The 11,554-nt window shown below is 47.6% G+C and overlaps 2 protein-coding genes across 2 annotated transcripts; one reads left to right on the forward strand and one right to left on the reverse strand.

Moving 5' to 3' along the window:
* Window positions 1-7,055: 7,055 nt before the first annotated feature.
* On the reverse strand, window positions 7,056-8,376 carry LOC132232746 (eukaryotic translation initiation factor 1-like). The gene has a single exon (XM_059692276.1). The coding sequence runs from the start codon at window positions 8,200-8,202 to the stop codon at window positions 7,891-7,893; it is 312 nt and encodes a 103-aa protein (XP_059548259.1). The 5' UTR covers window positions 8,203-8,376; the 3' UTR covers window positions 7,056-7,890.
* Window positions 8,377-8,870: 494 nt separating this feature from the next.
* On the forward strand, window positions 8,871-11,176 carry LOC132232745 (selenide, water dikinase 2-like). Its single transcript, XM_059692275.1, has one exon. The coding sequence runs from the start codon at window positions 9,172-9,174 to the stop codon at window positions 10,513-10,515; it is 1,344 nt and encodes a 447-aa protein (XP_059548258.1). The 5' UTR covers window positions 8,871-9,171; the 3' UTR covers window positions 10,516-11,176.
* Window positions 11,177-11,554: the final 378 nt, after the last annotated feature.

Below are 11,554 nucleotides of genomic sequence, written 5' to 3' on the forward strand. Positions count from 1 at the left end.
AGATTATATGCACTAGGTCAGCCTGAGCATTTAACTATAAAAATCGTTTTTTCAAAAATGCTTAAAAGAGAGTCCTAGAAATAGGGGGGCTATATCGGACCAGCAGAAGACAGTGATACAGGGACTGCAAATGCGAGACTAGGAATTGACTTGGACATGTAGCTTTTAGGTAAAGGATCTTTTGGTCGATTCCTACAGCCAAGACTCGCTGTGACAATAGGAGCTCCAGAAATTTCAAGACAGGCAGCTGGCTTGAGGAACACCCTCGATAAATGCTCCCCAACAGTAAAAACCCCATTGGTGCAACTCATCAACACGTGTACTAGGGAAGGCCCCCCAGGTGGAATGCTGGATGTGGATTTGTCCAGAGGAGCCGACTCAAGGGAGGATGTCCACCGAGGGAGGAGGAGTAAGGTTACTGAACACAAGGGTTTTCTGAAGAAACGGATCCCAGGGGGGTCACACAATTTTTTTTCTTGGCCCATCAGTACTTGACATTAACAGAGTTGCAGAACAAAGCTGGTCTCCCCAAGATCTATCCTTCCATCCATAGCTGAAGCTCTCCCGGTGCACTGGGCTGATGTCCGGGACAATCTCATTGCTGGAGGGGGACCTCGTGCCACAGGCTGCTCTGGGAAGCTGGCAGAGAGAACGCTTTGCCCAGTTACGTTGAAAGGAGTTAAAGCAGAATTGGGCAGACGGGTAAGGGGTAAAAGGAGGAGGAATCACGGAGCTAGCTGAAACCACAACATGTTTAGCAGAAAAACAGGGTGTTTTGAAACAAGGATGTTTTTCTTGCAAGTGCAAAATAAAATGTTGCAAAAAGGCCGGGAACCACTCAGAGAGCGGCACAGATAGACAAAGAGCCGGCCTTCAGCATATTAGGGGAAGGACAGATGCTTCGGGGTCGGCCCATTTGGGTCAGGCGGGGAGCCTGTGCTCGCTTAGGATAATTCCTGCCTTGTTTGAACTCCTCTGGTCCTCGGCTTCATCCTTTGATTCCGTGAGACACAACCCTGGGAAGAATTCCTGCTCACCGGTTCCAGTATCAACGCCACCACTAAACCACTGCTTAAGTGCAGTCCCCGGCCTTCTTTGTCTGCTCTGTAGTCCAGAAACATGTCTTTAAAAGCCAAAAAATCGGTAAACATGAGCAGCATGCCAAATATGTCACCAGCCACTTCATCTCTGTGATGCTGCAAAGTTGTCATGAAGGCCTCCATGTTAAACTCAGGAATCCGCTCCAGCAGCTGTTCTTTTTTATTATTATTATGGGATTCTTTTTTTTGTTGTTGTTAATATATTTTATTGATTTTTTACAGAGAGAAGGGAGAGGGATAGAGAGTTAGAAACATCTAGAAACATCGATGAGCGAGAAACATCGATCAGCTGCCTCCTGCACGCCCCCCACTGGGGATGTGCCCGCAGTATTATGGGATTCTTAAAAATGAATTTTAATTTACTTCAATAAAAAAAATCAGCACATCCTCTATAGCACTTGCTGCAAAGATAAAACAATGGGTGTTTAACAAAAAGCCTGGGAATCACTATTTTAGGTTCTAAGTTAATAGTAACTTGTTAGTTGCACTTTAAGTTATTTGACCTTTGAAATGATTGTGCAATAGTCCTATTTAAAAATGGAACTGTTCTTCTACCCACTGCCTGGTTATAGTAAATGTTGCCCTATAGGCATGTGTGTGCATTAAAGTACGCTGTTGTTAGCTGTGAGGTTGGGCTGAGACAGGAGAATGAGCCCCTACCCCCCAACAATAAGGTGGCAGAATTAAACAGGCATAAAGGAACTGTTTTTCCTTTCACTAACTAAAAAGTACTTGTTAAAATAGTGTACAAACTAGATCAAATAGAACTACTTTAAGGAAATAACCTGAAGGAAGGTTAAGCAAAGTCTGTTACCTATTTAGACCTATACAAATTGAACATAACCTTTAATGCAATACTGTATAAACTGCATGCAATTCCTACCTTAATCTACATACATCCTATGGGTGAGAACAACAAGAGTTCCTTACAGCTGCTGTCAAGTAGCCACTGAAGATGGAACCATCCATTACACGCAGTCTCCCATTAACTGATGGACTTAAACTTGATTCACTGATTTGCACCCGAACTTCAAAAGGTGGTTCGCCGAAACCAGTTTGGCTCAGTGTATAGGGCGTTGACCTGCCGACTGAGGGATCCCGGGTTCGATTCCGGTCGGGGGCATGTGCCTGGGTTATGGGCACATCCCCAGTGGGAGGTGTGCGGGAGGCAGCTGATCGATGTTTCTCTCTCATCGATGTTTCTAGCTCTCTATCTCTCTCCCTTCCTCTCTGTAAAAAATCAATAAAATATATTTTTTAAAAAAACGAAAGGTGGATCGTTGGAGTAGATGTGACAGCCTAGTTCAGTGGTCGGCAAACTGCGGCTGGCCCTTTGAGTGTGGCTCTTCCACAAAATGCCAACTTCTGCACATGGGCCACGAAGTTTCAATCGCACTGTACGTGCACGCCCACACATGGTATTTTGTGGAAGAGCCACACTCAAGGGGCCAAAGAGCCGCATGTGGCTCGCGAGCCGCAGTTTGCCGACCACTGGCCTAGTTCTTCCAAAGGCAGTCCAGGATCCACTGTAGCAAGCTGGGCGGTATCCTCGATTTCTTTCCTCACTTCAACATCAGTTTTCTCTAATTCTTCAACACTGGCAAGACTGCTGTTCACCATTCTAGCCTTGAGAAGCATGATAGGGTCACTCTTACTTCTTCCTGAATTCCTCTCGGAACATAACTGACGCCAGGATCACGCATGCTGTGTCCATAGTAACGGTACGTCTGCTGCTCCATTAGTATAGGCCCCTTTCCAGCCCTACAATGGGCAGCTGCAAACTTTGTTGCCTCCCGGGCCCATAGGACATCCATTCCAACTACCGTCAGCCCAGGAATGAAGTCGCCTCTTGTAGGGCACGGCTATTGGGGTAAGCCTCGGACTGACCTGTTAGCAAAGCCACAGACAAGTCCCAGCTTAGAGGGCACAGTCCTCTTAGCATAATTAGACTTGACCTTATGACGCGCCCTAGATCAGTGATGGCGAACCTCGGTGGTTGAGCATTGACCTATGAACCAGGAGGTCAGGGTTTGATTCTGGTCAAGGGCACACGCCTGAGTTGCGGGCTCAATCCCCAGAAGGGGGCGTGCAGGAGGCAGCCGATCAATGATTCTCTCTCATCATTGATGGTTCTATCTCTCCCTTTCACGTCCTCGCTGAAATCAATAAAAATACATATTTTTTTAAAAGTAGGTGTAGGTACGTGTATTCTCTTCTATATCTTCAGACTCCTGGTAGTACTTGTCCATGAAATTTCTCTGTAATAACTAGAACTCTCATCCATGATAATGTCCTCTAAATGGCCAACCACAGTATCCAATTCTGCATCAGAGGCCAAAGAGGAAGACGGCCCTAAACTCTCTTCCTCGAGCGTGTCCATCACTCTGACTGGTGCTGCCGCATCCACCCCGCTCCGGGCCCATCCACCTCCTACCCTTCCAGCTGCCCAGGCCCAACCTCCATTCTGCTCCGCAGAGCCCCAACCAAGCATCGGGAGGCCTTGCCACCGAGGCCACCGCAGGGTCACTGGCTAGCCATGTGCCTCCAGGGCCTCTGCATGAACCTTTGCAACCTTTGCACGGGACTGGCGGCAATTACCCTGTAACTTGCTTCTTATTACCAACATTTTTTTTATATATTATCCATATGGATTCTTAGACCTATAATTCATTTTCCCAGACAAATAATATTCTACTGTGTGATTATACCACGTTTATTTATGTATTCTCCTTTTTTAATATATATATATTTAATTGATTTCAGAGAGAAAGGGAGAGGGAGAGAGAAACAGGACCATCAATGATGAGAGAGAATCATTGATCAGCTGCCCCCCACAGGCCGCACACAGGGGATCGAGCTCAAAACCTGTGCATGTGCCCTGACCGGGAATCCAACAGTGACCTCCTGGTTCATAGGTCCACACTCAACCACTCAGCCACACCGCCAGGCATGTATTCTCCTTTTAACAGACACTTGGGTTATTTTCAGTGTTTTGCTCTTATAGTTATCCTTTTTTTAAGGACCGTAAATGGGTTTGTGTTTGTTGTTGTTATTTAATTTATTTTAGAGAGAGAGGAAAGATGATGAGAGAGGGAGAGAGAGAAACATCCATGTGAGAGGGAAACATCTGCCAATTGCCTCCCTTACCACCCACACCAGGGATTGGAACCATGATCTGTGAATGTCCCCTGAACAGAAATTGAACCCCAGCCCTCTCAGATTAGGGGACAACATTCCAACCAACTGAGCTAGACCTGCTGGGGCTGGATTTGTTTTTATAAAAAACTTTCCAAGCTCAGCCAGCGTGGCTCAGTGGTTGAGCGTTGACCTATGAACCAGGAAGTCACGGTTTGATTCCCAGTCAGGGTACATGCCAAGGTTTCCAGCTCAATCCCCAGTGTGGGGCCTGCGGGAGGCAGCCAACCAGTGATACTCTTATCATTGATGATTCTTTTTCTCTCTCCCCTCCCTTCCTCTCTGAAATCATTAAAAATATATTTTAAAAACTTTCCGAGATGTTCTAAGTTTTATAAATTTAAATTGATAATAGGTTCTGTCATTTATTTTGAGTTTACCATCCGCCAGAAATTATGTTAGGTGCTTTACACACATTTAAAAATTCTCATAACATTCCTATCTAGTATGTATTATCTTTAGGCAAAATGACTATTTTTTTTAAATATATATTTTATTGATTTTTTTACAGAGAGGAAGGGAAAGAGATAGAGAGTTAGAAACATCGATGAGAGAGAAACATCGATCAGCTGCCTCCTGCACATCTTCTACTGGGGATGTGCCCGCAACCCAGGTACATGCCCTTGACCGGAATCGAACCTGGGACCTTTCAGTCCGCAGGCCGACGCTCTATCCACTGAGCCAAACCTGTTTCGGCAAAAATGACTATTTTTATAGGCAATAGAAACTGAGGTTCCTAGAGGTTAGACAATTCGCTCAAGGTCAATTTACCCAAGCCAAGATCACAACTCCATCTAATTCTCATGTTCAAGTTCCTTCCAGTTCACTCCAGGCCTTAATACTGTGTTGTGCACTAATAAAAACCAAGTGAAATGATGTACTATAAGATTTATAAGTACTTCCTATATAGTTTATATTTTAAATGATTGCAAAGTACACATAGCACAAAATGTGCCATCTTAACCATTTGTAACTGTACAGTTCAGCAATATTAAGTACATTCCCAGGATTGTGCAATCCACCTCCAGGGCTCTTACATTCTTGTGCATATATTCTGGGGCACATGTGCCAGATCTCCCCTATGGGGAGAATTCCTCCTATAGGTGGGATGCATGGGTTTGCATATGTTCAGCTTTCTCAGTTGAGACGAAACTCTTTTCCAAAATGATTGCACCAGTTTATACTCTCATCAGCAATTACTTTTTAAAAAGTACGTGATACATTAAAATGTTCACAGATGTTCGTTATAAAGTTCCAAATGTTAAAGGAACAAAAAGGCAATACACTGCCCTAGCTGGTTTGGCTCAATGGATAGAGCGTCGGCCTGAGGACTGGAGGGTCCCGGGTTCGATTCCGGTAAGGGCACATGCCCAGGTTTCAGGCTTGATCCCCAGTAAGGGGCGTGCAGGAAGCAGCCAATCAATGATTCTCTCTCATCATTGATGTTTCTATCTCTCTTCCTCTCCCTTCCTCTCTGAAATCAATACAAATAAAAGATTAATAAAAGAGAGAAAAGGTAATACACGGAAAAATCTCATATCCCCTAAGCATTTCATTCCTTTCCCAGAGGCAATCAATGTCAACAGTTTCTAGTTGCATATAGTTCCCCCTCTTACAACAAACAATAGTATTCTACACATACAGTTCTGAAGCTTGCTCACTGCTCTGAACAAACATCACAGGCACCTGACCTGGTGGTCTCTGGAGCAGATTGGATGCATATACTGCTCCGCTCTACACTGCCTGTAACCTTCAACAGGTCATTTACTCATTCTGTGCCTTATATTCCTTATATATATAAGGTGTGGAAAGAATCCTAACTCAAAAGGTTTCATGAGAATTAAATAAGTTAATATCAATTAAATAAGTTAATAACGTAGAACTGTGCCTATTAGAACTGTAACTATTAGCAATATACTTACATCAAGGTTTTCTCAACCTTTTTTACAGTTGCTTGGTAGCTTATTATATAACTACTAGAGGCCCGATGCATGAAATTCATGTAAGAGTAGGCCTTCCTTCCCCAGCTGCCGTCACCGGCTTCCCTCTGGCACCCGGGACCAGGCAGCCCTGGCTTGGTCCGTAAGGATGTCTGGTCTAATTAGCATATTATGCTTTTATTATTATAGATATCACAATTTATTTTAATCATAATGAATAAACATGTAAGTTGTTTCCAGTATGTTGATATTATAAACAGCACAGCAATAACTAACGTATTATTTTCCACTCAGGCTGGTGACGACATCTGTAGGATAAAGTTCTAGAATTGAAACTGCTGGATCAAAGGTATGTGCAGTTATAACTTTAATAGATACTGGTAACGACCCTTCATGGATACATCATAGATTCTCGCATCTATTAACTTAAAGGATACAGGAACTTAGGAAGAGAAAACTAGGTAAGCTACTGTGTTGTCTGGGTGAGTCAACAGATGCCGGGAGAGCGAAAGTGACACACAGAGTTGGTGGTGGACTCAGCACCAGAACCCATGCAGGTGTCTGGAGTCCTCAAATTCGTTAAAGTCCTTTTATTTTTATTTAAAAAAAAATTTTTTTTTTGCCCTGACCGGTTTAGCTCAGTGGATAGAGCGTCGGCCTGCGGACTCAAGGGTCCCAGGTTCGATTCTGGTCAAGGGCATATACCTTGGTTGCGGGCACATCCCTGGTAGGGAGTGTGCAGGAGGCAGCTGGTCGATATTTCTAACTCTATCCCTCTCCCTTCCTCTCTGTAAGAAATCAAGAAAATATATTTAAAAAAAATTTTTTTCAGGTGTTTCTGAAAACAAATTTTATTTAAATAAGGGTTTAAATACATAACATAACATTAAAATTGAAGGAAGGAAAAAAGAACACCCCCAAAATCATTTTTTTTTTTACTTCACATGGCATTGGGCAGCTGTTGCTAGGGAGTTGCAAGCTCTATAGCTAGCTACATGACTGACACTTCAGTTTGAAATTTGTTCCCTTGTCAAAAGTTTAACTCTGATAAGAAGGTTGGCCTCAAATTATGCTGTTTGGACAACAATTAGCTAGGATCTGTCTGGTCAAAAAGACCTTGGTGGCAAGCCAGAAGTCCTTACACCTCACTGGAGAGAAGGTGGCAGGCTGCTTGCTCTAAGCTCCATCACCAGGTCAGGTGTAGATCTGTGGTTACGGAAGGCTCCCTCTAGTGGTGCACATGCCGCTGGTGCCTTACCCCTCTCCTCCCAGCTTCACCGAAGGCTGCTCCGGCGGTGACATTCTCTGAGGGCAGGGAACTCTGGTGAGGCGCTTTGGCCAGACATGGGCTTGGCTGAAACATCACGGTATTGCTCCGTTTTAGGCTGGACACTGCCAGGCGCCTACTGCTTGACCTCTATTTAAATGAGGAACTTCAAGACTAGACATCGTGGCTCTTTTCAGTTTATTGCATGAAGGAGTAACACCAGTCCAAGTGAAAAGCAGACCCCAAACGGTTACATTATACAAGCTGTGAGGTTTTTAAACTTGTGACAAAGGACAGAAGGGAAATTCTACTCATTGCAAAGAAATCCTCACTTAAGCTTCTGTGAGCCAAAAGCACTTAAAACCCATGAACCTTCAGCTGGTCATCCTTAGCCAGTCCAGTCTCCACGAGGAACTGGCAATATGTTCTTGCGCTGGTCACCCTGCAGCTGAATTACTTCTCCATATTCTGGATGCTCCATTACAGTACCATTGCAGGCAAATTTCTTCTTAAAGGCCTTCCCTAGTTTCTTTTTATCGTAATCATCAGCGATCCCTTGGATAGTAGAAAGGCTCTTCCTGCCCTTTCTCTGTTGAATTCTAATATGGATATAATCCTCAGTGCCAGCGGGAAGCAGGTCATCACCCTTACTTGCATCAGCAAAGGGGTTGAAAGAGAGGAGATTCTGGATAGCGGACATACGATACGATTCCTTTTCCTCGGTGGAAACGGCCTGCGGAAGGCTGCGGCGGGAGAAGGTGGGCAGGGGGGACGGAGCGTCGGGAAGCGAGGGGGCCTCAAGGAGGAGGTTGCTGAGTCCTCGGCGGCGGCTCAGTCACTGGGCCGTTAAAGTCCTTTTAAACCTTGCATTATTTTCATGCAGGAGTTAGCTTATCCAATTTCTTATTCTATATATATATATTTTTTTTCTTTGATTTTTTTTTTTTACAGAGGAAGGGACAGGGATAGAGTTAGAAATATCGATGAGAGAGAACCATCAATTCAGCCGCCTCCTGCACACCCCCTACTGGGGATGTGCCCGCAACCAGGGTACGCGACCTTGACCAGAATCGAACCTGGGACTCCTCAGTCTTCAGGCCCACGCTCTATTCACTGAGCCAAACCGGTTAGGGCTCTTATCTTTCTTTCCGATTCTTTCCACGGGTTATTTTTCCTTCCCTGGATCGATCGTGTGCGCTGTCAGGTGGCCCTTGGACACGAGGTTTGCCGAGCTGGCGACCTTCCCGTCTATAACGCGCTGTGCTCCGTAACCGGCCTCTGGGGGGCAGGGTTCCGCGGGCCGCGGGCCAGAGTTCATTTAAATGACACGCGGGCAGCGACCCAGAGCGCCCGCTCAGAAAGCAGCGCCCCCAAGTGCGCCGGTTGGAGGTCGGTTGGTAAGACGTCCGCCTCTCAGACCAAAGGAGGCCCGCCGCTGGGTGCGCGGTGCTTATTGGGTGAAACGGCTGTCAATCAGCGGGGCCACCAGTCCGGAGGCCGCGGCCCCGCCCTCAGGAAGGCAGGAGCGCGCGGCGTGCCTGCAGCTCCCGGCGCGAGTCGTGCCGGTTGCAGGCGCCGCGCTCACCTCCGACTGTTGGTCCGCGTTCACTGGAGAAGGAGCCAAAGGGGACTCTGCTCTCCTCCCCTCCCGCCCGGCCAGGCAGGCGCGATGGCGGACCCCGCGGCGACGGGTGCCGGCGGGGAGGCGGCGGCGGCGGCGGGTTCGGCGGGTCTGGCGGGCTTGTCTCTGGGTCACGGCTTCTCGAGCTACCGGCCGTTCGAGCCGCAGGCGCTGGGGCTGAGCCCGAGCTGGCGGCTGACGGGCTTCTCCGGCCTCAAGGGCTGAGGCTGCAAGGTCCCCCAGGAGACGCTGCTCAAACTCCTGGCGGGACTGACGCGGCCGGACGAGCGGCCCCCGCCGGGCCGGGGCCTGGCCGGAGGCCATGAAGAGCTGGCCCAGGAGGCCGGCCTGCAGGTCCTGGCGGAGCCCAGCCCCAGCTGGCCGGCCCTGGGCATCGGGATGGACTCCTGCGTCATCCCGCTGAGGCACGGAGGCCTGTCGCTGGTGCAGACCACGGACTTCTTCTACCCGCTGGTGGACGACCCCTACATGATGGGGCGCATCGCCTGCGCCAACGTGCTGAGCGACCTGTACGCCATGGGCATCACCGAGTGCGACAACATGCTCATGCTGCTCAGCGTGAGCCAGAGCATGACCGAGGAGGAGCGGGAGAAGGTCACCCCGCTCCTGGTCAGAGGCTTTCGGGATGCTGCCGAGGAAGGCGGGACGGCGGTGACTGGCGGACAGACGGTGGTAAACCCTTGGGTCATCGTGGGTGGGGTGGCCACGGTGGTGTGTCAGCCCAATGAGTTCATCATGCCCGACAGTGCCGTGGTCGGGGACGTGCTGGTGTTAACCAAACCCTTAGGGACCCAGGTGGCTGTCAATGCCCACCAGTGGCTGGATAACCCCGAAAGGTGGAATAAGATCAAGATGGTGGTCTCCAGAGAAGAGGTGGAGCTGGCCTATCAGGAAGCCATGTTCAATATGGCCACCCTGAACAGAACTGCCGCTGGGCTGATGCACACATTTAATGCCCATGCAGCCACCGACATCACAGGCTTTGGCATTCTGGGGCACGCTCAGAATCTTGCCAGACAACAGAGAAACGAGGTGTCCTTTGTCATCCACAACCTGCCCATCATTGCCAAGATGGCCGCCATCAGCAAGGCCAGTGGGCGCTTTGGGCTCCTTCAAGGAACCTCGGCAGAAACTTCTGGGGGGTTGCTGATCTGTTTGCCAAGGGAACAGGCTGCTCGCTTTTGCTCTGAGATTAAATCTTCCAAGTACGGGGAGGGTCACCAAGCCTGGATCGTTGGCATTGTGGAAAAGGGCAACCGGACGGCCCGCATCATTGACAAGCCTCGAGTTATTGAGGTCCTGCCTCGAGGGACCGCTGCTACCGTTCTGGCTCCAGACCATCCCAATGCCTCCTCTGAACCTAGCTCTTGAGAGGGAAGAGCAGAAGTTGTCTGGACCTTACCGCCTGTGCACACCATCGTGGATGGCTCTGAAGAGTTGACTTTAGGAACGGATTTCCAAAGAAGGCTGCCCGCATAATAGTTCCACAGTTGCCTTTCTAGGTGATTTGAGTCAGCCCATCAGAAGCTGCACATCCAAGGCCAGAAGTATCATTTTGGACTTCGGGGAGGGTGGTTTTATTTGGCTTGGAAGAGGAGCACAAAAACCTGTATCCTCTTTCCAAGAGCAGAGTGAGGAAATGTCCATCTGAGAGAATTGGGGGGAAATACATATACATGTGCAACTAAATTTGGACCAAAACGGTTGATATAAATTGTTAAGAAAGATGTTGTAACGCAATGACAGGTTCTTTACTAGACTTTTCTGAAATACTGTCCCTTTCCTGCTCTGGACAAGAATTGAGCAGCTTGTCCAATGCCTGGGAAAGGAAGACCTGCAGCCATCTGACCTGGTCTCTGTTAATGATGCCTCTTCCTCTAAACCCTTTTAAGGACTGGGAGAGGCAGAGAAGCCCCAGAGCCCAGGCTCAGTGGTCATTAAGATGTTAAAGTTTGTGCTGAAAATTCCTGATGATTTAATCAGTGAAGTGATTTCTATTGAATTAAATAAAAAGCATTTTGTTGAAAAGTCACCCGGCTAATGTTTGGATCCTTGAAGTTCTGAATCTTTTACAATGTTATCAAATGAATCAATTCATACATTTTGAGTCTGATCAGGTAGAGAGTTTTCTCACATTTCCCTGATCCTGGACCAGGGAATTTAACCCCCAGATTTAGGTTTGCACCCTCCCCTGAGTTGACAGCAAAGGACAAAACAAACATAAACCTCAAGGACTAGAAGGTGGGAGAGGAAATAGTAAAAGTGCCAACAGTCCTTGGAAAATGAAAAGTAGGTGGAAGAGCGGTAACTGCCTTGGCAGAATAGAGGAAGCCAAAGTGTGAATGCCTTCAAGTTGGGGAACACTAAGGGACATGGGATCAAAAACTGATTCTGGCGCTGGCTGGTTTGG

Source organism: Myotis daubentonii, chromosome 4 (genome assembly GCF_963259705.1).
Source record: "Myotis daubentonii chromosome 4, mMyoDau2.1, whole genome shotgun sequence".
In the NCBI taxonomy this organism is placed as follows: domain Eukaryota; kingdom Metazoa; phylum Chordata; class Mammalia; order Chiroptera; family Vespertilionidae; genus Myotis; species Myotis daubentonii.